The 15,667-nt window shown below is 42.3% G+C and overlaps 1 protein-coding gene across 1 annotated transcript in view; it reads right to left on the reverse strand.

Annotated features, from left to right (window-relative positions):
* The window catches only part of Plxnc1 (plexin C1), a 144,878-nt gene that overhangs the window by 113,164 nt on the left and 16,047 nt on the right, over positions 1–15,667 (reverse strand). Inside the window, exons 2-3 of the mRNA XM_046419305.1 lie at positions 11,813–11,953; positions 741–875 (exon numbers count right to left, since the gene is read on the reverse strand). Coding sequence (XP_046275261.1) covers positions 741–875; positions 11,813–11,953 — 276 coding nt within the window. The remainder of the gene's footprint in view (positions 1–740; positions 876–11,812; positions 11,954–15,667) is intronic.

A 15,667-nucleotide genomic window follows, 5' to 3' on the forward strand; every position in this document is an offset into this window, starting at 1 on the left:
AAGTTTTAGATTCTTCATATACAGAATAAGGGAAATTAAAAATCTCGTTCAATTACAAACACACTTCATTAGCACTCTTTATTCTATTTTGGGTGTGTACACAACTCTAAGCATCTAGAGAGAGACGGTACAAAGAACAGTGTCTAGCACAGATTCAATAGGGATGTAATAAAAATTAGTTTCCTCTCCCCTTCCCTGGGTGAAAGGATTCTGTAAAGATGCAGAAAATGTTTAAAAGGTATTATTTTTATTTTAGTGAGCACAAGCAAGAAAAACTAACACAGCCAGATAAATTAAGGGAAGGAGGGTGAGTGCCATATATTTCCTGGTTCATGAATGTGTATGAGACTGTGGCCTGATATTAACCCCATACTCCAAAGCCAGTCCCATTGGGTATATTCATAAATGCATCTAACCGTTCAGTGCCCACACAATAAATGTGTAAATTCAGTTACCTTGCTGATTATGCGCCCATTTGCAAGCATACCCTCCTCCGAAAAACTTGGCACTGGAAATATAGCCAATAATAAAATTGTCTAAATAGGTAATATTTCTTGCTTACTTACTGACAGTCGGTAAGGTTTTTAATTCCAAGCCTGTGAACCACGGCGGGTCCTCTCGAAGCCTGCAGCAGTGTTTAAACTCAATAGTTGAAAGTAAAAGCTATGCCACTAGATAATGACATCAATTAAATAATTTTTATTCAGAAGTCAGAAGCAATAACTCGTATTTCGGCCTACCTCTTTTCCGGCTGTTAGGTAGATGTAGATGTTCTTCCTGGGATCCGGAACGAGTTTATAGAAAACAGGTGTCTCTTCTTTAATTTCATAGATAACCTCCGGACAATTTGAAGTCAAATTCTCGCCAAGAATAACCTTTTTTTTTTTTTTTGTAAAAAAAAAAAAGAAAAAGAAAAACACAATTTCTATTAGGCATTTGGAAGATTAGGGTGTAAAACCTATAGCTTAATTCTCAAACCACAGTCTTCTTACCCACTATGTATGCTGGGTAAGGTACTACCTTCCTGCATCATCCCCAGTGGTCTTGGTCTTCAGTAAAGCTGGCAGTAACAAGAACGGCATATCTACAACGTCACCCCAAACTAACAAACAAAAAAAGTCACTCTTCAATGTCAGATCAGCATTCTCACATGTGGAAACTTGTCCACAATTTCTGAGCACATGGACCTATCATAAGCCATGTGTGACAGTTTCATAAATATTGTGCCAAGAGTAAGCTTGAAACTAAAGGCAGCAGCTCCTTAATATATGTTTGCATGGGTAGCTGATTTTCCTACATGATGATACCCAGTCATGCATTTTAAAGTAACACAGATAACTTAGCAGGTATAGATGAGTAGATGTGTTTACATACAAAACATAAACAAGTGTGAGTCAGCATTCAGTGGCTACAAAGTTGGACACCTGAGCTTCACTCATCTTCAGTCCACAAACATCTAGTGAACACCCATCGTGTAAAAAGCACTTTCCAGGGTGTTTGGAAAATGGCAGCTAATGAAATGGGGCAGGGGGACTCATCCTGCCTTCAGAACTTACCTTCGCATGTGTGTAAGGAAGTGGCAGCAGACAATTAACAATGAAAGAGTAAACTATAAGCATCAGAAGGTGGGAATGGACTAGGTTACAATGAAGTGGGGAAAGGAGCTCAGGGTAGGTCTTATGGAAAAGGTGACTTTTCGTGATAAACTTGCAAGAGGTAAAGGAGAGGGTCATTCCGTTGTCTAGATCAAACATGTTTTTAAAAGAGGCCCCGCCAGTGCAAAGGCCCTAAATGGAAGGAGGCCGGGGTGGCTTGAGTGCAATGAGGTGGAGAGGAGTGAGTGGTGAGTAGTGAGGTCAAGGGGTGGATACTATGGAGTCTTGTAGGTCTATGTAAAGATTTTGCCTTTTGCTCTAGGTGGGAGGGAGGAAGCCATAGTAGGGCTTTAATCAGAGGCGCAACATGGTGAGAAGTCAGGGTCTGAAACGTGCGTCAGAAGACCAATTGGAAGAGCATTATCATAATCCCAGAGAAATATAACGGTAGTTTGGTTTTGGGTTTACATCCTGGTTTTACCCTGTAAGTATCTGTGCTACTTTGAACTAGTAACTTACTTAACATCCCTGGGCCTCAATCTCCTTGTTTCTAATGGGACTGATGATGCCTTCCTTATTATTAGTATTCTAGTCAGCTTTTTCGCTGCTGTGACTAAAAGAACCCAACCAGCAGAACAGTAGAGGAGGAAGTTTATTTGGGGGCTCATGGTGAGGCAGCAGGCTCCATTCCTTGGGGTTCAAGGTGAGGCAGAACATCATGGCAGTGTGGCAGAGGGAAGAAGTTCATATGATGATCAGAAAGCAGAGAGAGAGAGAGAGACTCTTTCCAGATACAAAATATATACCCCATAGCCAAGTCCCCAGTGAACTACTTCCTCCAGCCACACCCTACCTGCCTCAAGCTACCACTCAGTTAATCCTACCTGGGATTAATACACTGGTTAGGTTAAGGATATAACACAATCACTTTTCCTCCAAACCTTGCACTGTCTCACACATGAGCTTTTTGGGGACACCTCTTTTATTATAAAAGAGATTTTATAAGAGTCAAATAAGAAGGATGAAAGATGCTTAATACATCATCAATACTCAATAGATGATAATTTGTTACCAGATTGCAGGCTCCTCTTGGGTAGGGACCATGTCTTAATCATATATCCCTTCACTTGATACATACTGTGAAAAATGAAAGTATCATTGTTCTGCCAGACAGAACACATCTGGATATATTATATATATTTGCACTTCTACCACTGTGGGTACATGTCTTGGGAAAAAAAAATGGCACCTGAGATTGTTTACAGAGAAAGTTACTTTTAATGACAAAGCTACATCTGTGGATCAATGCGATACCTATAGGTAAATATCTTGATGGCAACTAGGTATCTGCTGTATAGTTACAGGCTTCTTATCAGCTGGGCATGTGAAACATCTCCCTGTACTTGTTTCTGAGACTGGATTTGTCCTGTGATCAGTAATTTCATTCGATCATGTGCTTAGGTCAAGCCAGTGCGACTAATCCAATGGACCACTCACCAAATTCAGTAGCAGCTCTGCAAGAGTCAATGTACCAAATATATTAAATATGACTTTAAAAAAATCTCTTCCTTAAACAGATACAGTTATGTCCCAAGGCAAGTAGGAAAGGTCTGTGCTTCATTTTTAAATGACTCTATAGTTGCATGATTTAATACACTAGCCACTAAGCACATATGGCTATCTAAATTAAATTAAAAATTCAACTGCTGAGTCACACTAGCCATATTCCAAGTGCTCACTAGCCACATCTGAATGGAACCATGGGGTGGACAGGCACCCACCAAGGTGTAGGCTTGCCAGGACTTGCCATCTCTGATTCATAAATCGAATACTCTGCTTGCATTCCAACAACTAATTTGGTTCTGGAAAGTAATTATTTAGAAGAGGAAAACTAGGAAGTCCTTTTTTTTTTTTTTAAATAAAGAAAAGATTGGTAGAATTATTCCCAAGTAAGGCTTAAAAGAGGCTGCTGCCCTGGTACCTTCAGATTCATTCCATCAAAAGCATCATTCAACAGCATAATCTATGCTCCATTTTTGCCAATAAAGGGGAAATGGAGTCCAATCAAACCTCTAGGTCTCACTCCCACTTAGCACTAGGGATAGAATGAGTTGAAGAACAAGCTAAATGACACCATGAGGAAGCAGAAAGCCAAACTCACAGTGCAAGATTGGTAGGATACAGAACCTGTTTTTTTAGCAATAAAACTAAGGGAGGAAGCTGCTTTGCTAAGAAACCTGGACCACCAAATATGGCTCAGACATCAATTTGAATAAAAGAATTTAAAATACATTTTTGAGTCAATTGTGAAAATTTGTTTATATGAACTGGATGACAGATAATCCTAAGGAATTACCAATAATTTTGTCAATTGTAAGAATGGCATTATGATTACAGTTATCTAAGAAAGTGACCATAATTTTTTAGAGATGTGTGATGAAATACTGTGAGATAAAATAAATGACAAGAGTCTGGCATTTGCTTTAAAATAAGAAAGAAAATTTAAAAAATAATACAAAACAGCAACATTTGTCCATTTTCAGTGGATTAGGAGCACTGAGGGTTTTTTTTTTTTGGGGGGGGGGTCATTTAATTTACTCTTTTAGCATGGTTAATATAGATGGGGGTGGTTGATTTTTTTTTAACTTGATACCTTGGAGATGAGGCACCAGCATGCTTCTAGAACCCTGAATTAGAGCAGGGAAACATTTCTTTCTCACTTTGGTTTTTAAGTTACCCACCGGTTTCCTGAACAAACTATTTGGCAAGACCTGCACTGAAGCCTGTCCTGCTAAGTACAGAAGCAGTACACTGTCACACGTGGTATAAGTGGGACCCTTCTGGAAGGCAATCTGGCATTGTGTGTCAAAATTATAAAGCACGTTGCCTTGGACCCTGCAGCCCCTCATATATGCGAAATCTCATATGTTCATTGCAGAATCATGTGTTAGAAACAAGACTGAAACTATCTAAATGTCCAGCAACTGGGAAATGGCTAAATAAACTGTACTATAAACAGTGGACTACCATTCAGCTGTCAAAATAATTAGAAGGTTCTTTATGTAAAATATATTATGTTTAACATAGTAGATATGCATATATGTAAATACAAATAGATATATACACACATATATTGTATGTGTGTTTAACATGTTTCATAAAAGAGGGGGAGGGGAAAGAATCTCTTCTCCTTTTTGCTTGTAGACATCACCTCTCCCTGAAAAGGTACCCATGAAACTACCATCACTGGTCACCTTGGAAGTTAGGAGCGAGTGACTTTCACTGTATACTTTCTGTTGCTTTTGACTTTTGAACAATGTCAATGTCTTACCTTAAGAAATAAAAACATAAAATTTCAATTAAAAAAAAACGTTTGAGGGAGAGTGGGTCAAATTGCTTTTCTTCTTGCTAGATTATGCTAAGAATGAGCTCCATCACTCTGGGGACAGGACAAGAGGAAATTTTCATCTTCGTCCCAAGGGTCTAAAAGGTGCTAACAGGAAAGGTGTGGGCCGTGCTGCCAGGGACAGGTCAGGCTTCTGTTAGCATCATCTCCCACCCAGCCCGGCCCAGCCCAGCCCAGCCCAGGGCACCAATGGAACACTTGGACTTTCTAACTGTTAAGATTCATGAGCACATCCACAGAGAGAAGGAAGCCAAGACTGTTGAACAAGGGAGACATTCCTCCGTTAGCCTGGTTTAGCCACGGCCTTGGAAAAAGAATGATCAGTAAAGTGGTACAGGCAGGAACCGTGAGTCACAGGAACCTAAAATGGGTTGAATTTTGCATAAGAGAAAGCTCATCCAATCCACACAGACTCCCCAGGCACGATGTGGATTTTTATTTATTGCTTGCAGCACACGACCTTAATATAGATCTAATCTGAAGTCACTCTGAGCCTCCTCCATATATATTCTTACATCCTCCTTCGTCCTTCAAACATCACCTCCTCTGAGAAGCTTTCCCTGATCGCCTCTCTACTGTGCCCTGTTGTCACTCTCTAGCCCTCACGCTGTATCTTCTGAGCATTGATCTCTATCTGAAATGACTTTATCACTAGATAATTAATTGACTTGTTTTCCATCTTTCTCTCCCCCCACCCAGGAGAGTGGGGGCCTTGTCTATTTTGCTCACCTTTGTACCCTCCGTACCCAGGACAGTGCCTGGCATGGAAAAGATGCCCAATAAATATTTATTCAATGAGAAGCTATTCTATTAGCATTCAAGATTTTATAAGGCTTTTCACATTCTTTCAGCCAAAGCCTGCGTAGAAAACAAATTTTCCCCAATGGAGAATTTCAGTTCATGTCAACATATTGTTTCTGTTGACATCTTCCTGAAGCCTCATGGTAGGCTATTAACTAGCCCTGGGATTTTTGTTGCATACAAAAATCTCCCAAAGATGCTGCTGAAATTAAGTGGAAACTTCCACACCAGGCAGTGGCAGGACAGCTCAGCACCACTCATGGGAAGGTGAGGAAGACAAGCAGGGAGAAAAATTAAACAAAAGACTGCTTCTTTCTTCCTTTAGGATATCCATGAGATGAGAATGCCTTGGGTGTTTGGAAACCTAAAACATTTTAGGCCAAATTTCTTCTCCTGTGCCTCATTTTGTGAAGCTAATCAGTCGAAGGGCAAACAAACCCATTCTCTCATTTAATTATTTATTTATTTTACCATACAATAAATTTCTAAGAAATGCTGGGAAGGAGATCTAAACCCACAGCAGGCACACCCATGCACACTCACGCACACGCACACACACACACTCACACATGTGCACGCACCGGAAAAAGCAAGCTGATTATCTAGTAATGTTCAATGTGTCTTAGTTGTTTAGGAATAATAATGATAAAATATAAAGATTAAAGCAAAATCCTTTTTTGTCTCCAATCTACTTATTTCAACCTAAGTAGTAAAGTAAGAGAAGCACACAGCCTGAACCCCAAGTTATAGGTTTGTGGGCTACCTGGGAGAAACTCTTGTTGCACTTTGGAGCGCCCCTGCTCCAAATGGAGTGGGGGTGAAATTGAAATAAGCTTCATAGGGCATTCTAAACAGCCAGCCATCATCTCCCCTCTTGGCCACCCCCACTTCCGGTTCCAGGTCCTGGCCTGGTTCCCCCAAGGTCTCTTTTTCCTTATGTTTACATTTTGTGGGAGTATAAACAGAGCTTTTCCTTACAAAACATTCTATTTTTGTATTTTCTATTATTTGAAAACTTTAATAACTAGAGTCAAGGTAGATTCTTCAGGTATTTCATAGTTTGGCTTTGGGAAGAACTTTCTTGGAACTGGTTAAATTTTTTTTCTATTGGTTCTTTTCAGTCATCTGTGACAGTAGAGTCCATTTTGATATAATCATACAAGCATGGACTATATCTTCTTCTAATTAGGACTCCAGTCTTGTGGATGTAGGAACTGGTTAAATTTTACTCCATGGTTTGGAAAAATAAAATCCACTTGTGGAAGCTGAGTTTTGAGGACCACACAGGTAGCCAGTCCTGACTGTACATACCCCTCTGCTAGATATGGTAGTATGGCAGGACATAGCTTCCTGCAGCCTAGACCCTATCTCAATAGCAAGGACACTGGGGACACAACAGTCTCTTTTCTCTGGGGCCAATCAAAAATCAACTTGAACACAGAAGTCCTAGCTGTCCTCAAAACAAGCCCACTGGGGAAAGCGGAGGTCCTAATGGGAGACCAGAGCCTCCCAGGAGCCACTTGAAGCCCTGAGGGTTAGTACTCAGCTGCCAGAAGGCTGTCCTCAAATAAAACTAAAACCACAGAGCCATGGCCCGGCTTCTCAGGAAACCTCAAACACCTGCATCTTGGGATTAGTCCAGATACCCCAGAATTAGAAAAAAAATGTTTAAAAGCAGTTCTAGAAACTCCACCAAGCTCTACAGATTACATTTTAACTGTTAAAGCAGTTGAGTTGGGGGAATACTAGCTTGAACTGTGGACAGACTGTGTCAGTTCAATTCACCTTGAGCAAACTACCAACCTCCCTAAGTCTTAGTTTTTCCATTTAAAAACTGGGACTGGTCACAGTACTGACTCGTAAGGAGAACCAAGTTAACCCATGTAGAGGCTGGTTGTAATGCCTGGCACAGAGTAAAAGCTCAAAAACATTAGGTATTATTATTCCTCACTGGCCGCCTGCTTATCTTTTATGCTTACAAGAAAGGTTAATGGGCATGAATAAAGTTACAAATTTCCGATTTCATGCATATTCCCTTATTACTTATTTTACCACCTGGAAAAGCTCAACGTATTCCATTCTGCCCTTGAGATAAGGACAATATTCTCTATGCAACAGAATCCAGCCCAAAGGAATCCAAACCACACAACAGGCAGTAACCCCAACCTGGAGAAAGATAGCTATGTGTTTCTAGAATGGAGTACCCTGAATTCCCAAAGACTGTGTATTCCCAAAGGCTGAGTCCAGACTGGCCATACGTTTCAGCTGATTTCACCAGAGAAGCTGACAACTGAAAGAATTATTGCATGCAACCATCTTCAGACAGGAAGTAAAATGGGGAAGTGTCGAGGGAGCTGGTAGTGGGGGTAGCGATGGACCTAACTGGCCTGGTGACCCTGAGGTTCACCTGCTGATATAGGGGGCAGGACCCTTAAGTTCTAAATTCCTTCAATTTCTCTAAAACCTTATAAAGGGATTTAGGAAGCAAGGCAGGAGAGCAGTGAAGGCATTAGCATACCATGAAGTCTTTAGCTTTTCCATGGATCCTCACTAACATCTTACCTTTGCAGGTGGTGCCATCTCCCTTGGAAAAATGCTCGTCTTTAAAGACACTTCAAAAGTGCTCCAGCATCTCAGCTGAAGTTCAAAATGATGTTTCCACATAATAGAACATGATACAGCTATTTAAAAATACTGTTTACAAAGGGTTTGCAGTAGCATTTTAATATAAGCTTCTTCCCTCATTAACTGAAGAAAAGAAGGATGCAAAATTGGATAGAGTCTGACCTCAACTATGTAAAAAAAGAACCCAAAATGCTGACAGCGGTTGCCTCTACATGACGCAATTAAGGATAATTTTTTCTTTGCCTTCCTCTCATGCCCTGCTACTCTGCAACTTTCTACGTGAGCATACAGTACTTTCGTAGGAGGAAAAATTATTTAAATAACATGAGGTTTAAAATGGCACCAAATTTTTATATTAAAACTCCATGAGGTTTGCAGAGATTGAAGATTTGGGTTTTTATTGGTGGTGGCTGGTGCTGCTGCTTCCTGCCTCTCCTCCAGCCAGGCATATACCACAGTGCCTGGCGTAAGTCAGACTGCCATTGACTCTTGATCACTCCGAAACTGATGAGTCAGGCTGTGGGTGATCCAAGCCCTCTTTCTTCTCCTCCTCCCACTGTCTGTGCTGGGCTGCGTTTTGTTTTCTACCGCTCATTAGTACCTCCACGCTCTGGCTTGGAAGCCAAGCTTGTGTCTATCAATGCTCGTCTTTTCTAACAGTTCTGGTGACAAGTCTGGCAAGGGAGAAGCGCACAGCTTCTGAATGAAGGGATTTGGGGATTATCTGTGGCTTTCAAATCATCTGCACAATCCCAGGCCTTTGGGTCTCTGGGTAATTTCAGGAGTTGCATCCAAGAATCTGCACATAGGATACAGGAGGGAGTCTTAGGAATTACGGGGCTGTCCTAGGGATCCTGAAGGGCCAAGCCAGCTCAAATTCATCACTGGCAACCTCCTCCTGAGGGGCAGAAGAGGAGGGAACCGTCCTGAGAGAAACTCTCTTGGGGGGATGTGTTAATTCCCAAGAAGGAGCCCCGCCAGTGAGGAGGTCCCTCCGTCACATGGTCTGCCTTCTAGTCTGGCTGGGATTCCTCTCTGAGCCTCTAGGAACCCTGACCCACCCCAGGAGCATCGGGATCCATGTCCACATGCTTCCTAGTTGTCCCCAGACCCTTCAAAGAGATATGGCCAGGGCTTTGGACAGAGATTGCAAAGTCTGTGTAGCATAGGGGATATCAGTGCAGTCTCTGAAGTCAATACAGCTTCAAATCTCCACTCTGCCTCATGTGACCTGGGCCAATCACCCAATGTCTCTGGGCCTTGATTCCTTCATCTGTAAAATGGGAATATCTGACCTACCTCCTAGGGTAGGTCTGGAGCAGACTGAATTGTCAGTAGATGTGGAGTGACCTGACCTATTAGAAGTGCTGTGTAAATGTCAGTCCCCAAAACAAACAAGAGCCAACCTGCCCTTGTTATCTGAACCCTTGAAACAAGGCTACAAATGTGGCCAGGCAGATCCCAAGGCCACTGAGACTTCCTTCGCCAGCTTAATGCTGCAGTTCAGTCCCACACTCTGGTGGCACGACACGACTGAAGAGTGGCCAGCTGCACATGGCCAGAGGGGTGAACAGACAGGACAGGAGAAACCAGGCCGTCCCACGGGGGAACTATTTATAGCCCAGTGTTCCTTCACCTCCACTTCACCATGTAACAGTTTGGCTGGCTCAGCTTGGGGGAAACTGTGTTCTTGTCAAAACACGCATCAGAAATATCCCGAATCTGAAGACATAATTGGTGAGGAGGCCCAGGAAGGATTGATGGAAACTTCTTCTGCCAGGCTAATGGGCCCAATCTGCCTGACCAGGTGAGTGTCCAGACATCAGGGACAAGGGCAGGATGACTGATTGGTATTCACCTTTCCCCAGGAAACAAAGCCAACCCAATGGCAAAGATGATCAATGTATATTTTAAAAGAATGTGTATACAAACAAACTCCCTCCCATATGTTACTGGGTCTCCTCCAAAGGAAACAGATTAAATCAAATGCCTACCAGGCACTCGGCACTGTCTCAGGCTGTGGGAATCCATGGCCCTTTCTCAGGAAGCTTAAATGCAAGTTGGGAAGGCAAGATAAACATGAGAGGAAAGGTTGGGTATCAAAGCAAGATATACGTAATGAGCCAGAAGAAGAGTGGTGCCTATCATGGGTCTTTCAGGAGAGGAGAGAAAACTAACTCCAAGCTTCAACATCATCAAAGAGAAGGAGATGGGGTTTGAACCCCACCAAAACAGAAATATAGAAATAGAGGAACAGAAAGAAAGCATTCCAGGCTGGGGGTAGTATGATCAAAAGTGTGGCAACAGGACTACATGAATCACATTTGGAGAACAGCAAATAAACAAGTTTGGCTAGAGCAGGGGATACATGTGCAGAAGACAGAGTCAGAGACTGCCAAAAAAAAAAAAGAATGGGTTTTTCTAGGGTGTCTAGTATAATCTTATTTTACAGATGAGGAAATGGAGGCTCAGCAGGGTTAAGTGATTCACATAAAGTCACACAGCTAGTTAACAGTGGGAGATGTGCTGGGAAAACAGATCTGTCAGTATTCAATTAAGAATCTGAGCTGAGAGTCAGCTGATTGACTGCAGAGAGGCCAAGGAAATATCATCACTCTAGAGTGACCAAAACAGCACAGTTTCCAACCATGAATGCTGTTGGAGGCCGTGGGAGGTGCTCAATAAGGGCTTGCTGATGACATTGATAAGTGATCACTGGATAATTTCAGAGAAGTCCTCCAGTATCTCTGATTTGATCCTCTCCTCAAAATCTCGTCTTGACTGGGGTGTATCAGTGGGGAAAAAAAAATAGTCCTGTCACATGAAAGTCAAGGGGAGTCTCAAAGAATTTCAGCTCTCTAACCTCTCTGCAGAGCAAAGGGCAGAAAACAAACCCCCTCTGTGGGTGGCGAGTGGGCTGGAAGGAACACCTGTTTTTTTCTTCTTTCAAGCCCTGTAATCTCTCTTCTCTTTGAAGTTGTGAGAAATCAGGTGCTTTGTTCATTTCCAATGTAAAGGAGACGGGACTGAAAGGTTAAATGTCTCAGGAAGGTGACTCAGGGATGGGGACCGGGCAGAACCCAGTCACCTCACCCAGCAGCACAGGAGTAAGGAAGAGAAACTGGCTGGTTCTTGTAGTTCAAGGTGGCTGGTGCTTCATTACATGCTGGGGGGCAGGAAGGAAGGGGTCACGACATGCACATTTCCAGAATTTCCCCCAGGCCATTTCTAGGGTTCTCCAGGGGTTGACCAAACAACTGGTTGATATGGTCTCAAGTTCTAACTCAGGAGCATAAATAAGAAATACAAAATGCAAACAACAACCACCCCGCAAAAATGGATTGCTATTAAAATCAGACATTTCAAGGAGGCACAGAAAACCAACCTTCAGTAACTGGCCATCTCCAGTCCCCAAGAATAAAATAGTCCTGTTCATTACCACGGTGCCATAAACAGAGGTCAGGTCGGAATGGATCAAGGTGGATGATGCAATTGGCTGAACTCTTTCAGGTTTATCCCCTTCTTTCTGAACACATATACAAACGCACAAAGAGAGAGAGAGAAAAAAAATAATTTCTTTTAATAGTAATACTTCTCATTATACAAACAAAATGTCATGCATGACCTCTTAGGAAGGACCCCATTCTGGACTCCAAATACATTTTCCCCAACAAGATCCCCAAGTGCAGATGTCATCCCCTTTATAGGTGAAATCACCATGCTTGCCCAACCCACAGAAAGCGATTTGTTTACTATGTATTAACATGTATTGATCGCCAGCAGCGAGCTAGCCATCCATTTAACACTCGCCCAGCTGATGTATGAAGCCGAGTTCTACTTTATTGCCAAAAGAGAGCCCACTGCTAAATCGGGAGGGAGACCATCCTACACTTGGCTGTTTGCAGTAGCCTGCCGCAATTCATTTTAGCTAGGCATTGGCTTCCGTGACGTTAAACACAAACATTTCCCAAGATGCGACTCAGAGGATCCTATTGGGTGGGATGGCAGAGAGGAGGGATTTGGGATGGACAAGAAGAGTGCTCTGGGAAGCCCAAAGACAAGGTAACCAATTCAGAGGGCAAAGAGGCCAAGATGCCACCATGGACGATGGGCGAGACACAACCACAGGGCTTAAGAGGAACCCCAGTAATAGGGCTGGACCCGGAGCTGATGCTTTTAAAGAGGAAACGAAAAAGCCAAACTCCTAACCCGAAAGCATTTAAATTGTCTGAGGCTTTGAGCGCATGTAATCATATGCTTGCTCCTGATCATTAAATAAAGCCCCTCTTTAAACCCAGAGCAGAGAGAGTGCCGACCAAAATGTCTTTTTCCTTTTTGTTTAAAAGGAATGAAGTGCCTCATGCTGCTTCCTGCCTTCAACGACAGGAAACTGAGTTTGTTACACAAATCTCTGGAAGATAGGGAGCTAGAAAGAGCCAGTGCCGTCTGTAGCTACTGAACACAGTGTGATAGCACACTTTATCTGCCAGAGCTGGGTTCCCAACTGCACGAAGGTTTTCAAAGGCACATTTCTGTTTCAGCCAATGAAGAACCTGCAAACTTGAGCAAAGCAGACCAGCAACTCCTGAAATGGCCCTGTTTGGGGAGCAGGGAGGTAGGTGGGCAGGGGTAGACTAAGTCTTATTAACTTCATTATATTATTGCCGACAGTGTTTATGTCTTTCAATTTATGTCTTATTAAATATTCATTATTTTTAAACCCACCAAGTTTCATTACCATCTAAACTAAATGGATTCATGGACTAAATTGATTTCTGAAGCCTTTTAAGTGCTGTCGTTATTTCTTTGTTGAAGTTGCGCTGTGAGGAATAGATAAGCTAGCCGGGATCTCTCCAATGCCCTGATCACTTTTCAAGGAAAAGATGTCATAACCTTAGAGAAAGTGGCTTATTTGCATAAAATATTCTATAGCGAATTCAGTTTAAGAAGATTTTTGGAAAAGCCCATTAGAGATTTTTTTTCTCTCCCTGTTAACAGATAGCACTTTTTCAAGCTGCAGGAAAGATGAGGAACTGTCCTGTTAAAATTGAAGTGAAGGGAAAAAAAAAATCTCTGTGGGTCTAAGGATTGGAACAATAGGTCACTGTTTAGATAAGGAAGCCTCGTGACTATGAGCAGAAGAAGAAAAATCAGATGACCTTTACATTAAAAAAAAAATAAAACCACATCACACATCTTGCGTTAAAAGAAAACCAGAATTGTTCAAATGTAAGATCCACTGACCACCGCTATTATTTTTATTAAATATTTGAGTATCGCACAGAGGCTAACTCAGTGAATTGGACTTCTAGAATGTCTGGGTTTCCAGAATGTTCCACTGTCTTTGACTGGGGCACTCCATTCCCTGTCATCTCATAACACAGAGAGTAGAGCCTGTGGCTTCTGGATTGTTCACAAGGACCAAATGGGACACTGTACTCAAGTGTTTGTACTCTGGTATACAGTAGATGCTTCATAACATACCTACTCTAGTTAGCAAGAATAATGATGTCATGGGTGGCCTTTGCTAAGGTGGCATGGGCATCCTGTTTGTGAAAGGCTGGCTTCAAATGACAGAGGCATCTCAAAAACTGATGGGGGACAAGGAAAAAAAAATGGCTCCAAATTGCCATCACCCCTGTTCTATTGTCCTTCCCTGACTTCTGACTGGTTCTCAGCAATTGTATTTTTTCAAATTAAGTCCTAGATCAATAGCATAGGTGTGGAGTACAACCATTAAATCCATGTTCCCAAACTTGAGAGGCTAATGATATAGAAAACCTCCCGGGAATCGTTTGCATTTGAGTGTGGTTCATATTTATGGGTGATGGGCAATGACCTAACCCTGTTGGGAGTTGTTTTTCTCAACTGTCTGATAAGGCTAATGGGCCTGATTGGTAGGGTACTTATGAAAAAGAGGAAATAAATGATAGAAGTCAAAATACTATCAATAAGACCAGCTAACATGTATCAATACTTTCTTGGTGCCACCCCTTGTATTGTGTTTTATCATCTTACCCAGTAGGGGCAGTATATGTAGTGTGCCAGATGGCCTGGGTTTGAATCCTGGCTCTGTTCCTTTCTAGATAAGTAATTCATGCTCATTAGTTAACCTCTCTGTCACTCAGTTTCCTCCTTTATACAATAGGAGTGATGATAATAGCATCCATTTGTTTTGTGCACCAAAGGAGTAAAGTTCAGAAGGGTGTCTGGCACATGGCAACACACAATCCATACTTGCTATCATTTCCTTATTTAAAAAACACAAACACCGTGGCCGTTATTCCCACCTTCATTGCTGAAAGAACCCTAATTTTGTTTAGACAGTAATAAACCTAAGCATGTCAGAAATCAAGCCAAATAGCAACTCCATTTTCTATTGTCAGATACTTGCTTTCCTACCCCACAGAGCTAAGTGTGGCCAGTTCTGGTTGTCCTAGTTCTGGGCTATGAGGTGTAAGATGTCCACAGGAGGGACTTTTGGGAATAGTTACTTTCTCCATAGGAGAAGGCTGTTGAGGAGAGCCTAAGTGCCGTCTTATCTCACTTCCTCCCCTGGAATACAGTAGCTCCAGGCAATCATATGCAGATTGGCGGCAGCCATTTTGCTTCCATGAAATTCAAGATGGCAGATGAAATTAACAGGCTAAGCCTGGTGAAGGGGAAAGACAAGAGACCCTAGGTTCTTGAGGACACCACTGTGCCACAGACCTCCAACCTTTAAACTTTTTGTAAGTTAACAACAGGTACCATGGTTTAAACCACTGATGACTGTGTTTTCTGTTACCTGGAACCAAAAGCAAGAGTCACTATCTAAGAAATGAGAATCATGACTTGTTGGACCAGACACTAGGCCAGCCTGGAGGACCATAGCCATGGTCGGGATTTTGTAGTCAATTATAAGAGAGCCTGGAAGGAAATAGGAAAGAGGAGGCTTGGGCCTCATGAAAACCCAAGGGACTGCTCTGGCTGAATGGAAATGGATTCTTTTGTGTTGGAAACACACAGAAATGGACAGGTCCCCGTGAATGGAGAAAGGAGCCCTCTGAATGGCTTTCTTATGCTCATTTCAGCAAATGAAAACAAAAGAGAGACAGGCTTCAGAGAAGCCTTCTCACAAAAATGAAGTTAATACCTAGGGAGCCACACAGAAAAAGGGGGGAAATAGTGCAGCCGGCCCCCTGTGTCCAGAAATTATTCTTACTCTTTTTTTTTTTCCAGCCTATTTTCTATCTTGCCC

This window comes from Marmota monax, unplaced genomic scaffold (genome assembly GCF_021218885.2).
Source record: "Marmota monax isolate L192 unplaced genomic scaffold, Marmota_monax_Labrador192_F-V1.1 WCK01_AAM20220418_F8-fsc00036, whole genome shotgun sequence".
In the NCBI taxonomy this organism is placed as follows: domain Eukaryota; kingdom Metazoa; phylum Chordata; class Mammalia; order Rodentia; family Sciuridae; genus Marmota; species Marmota monax.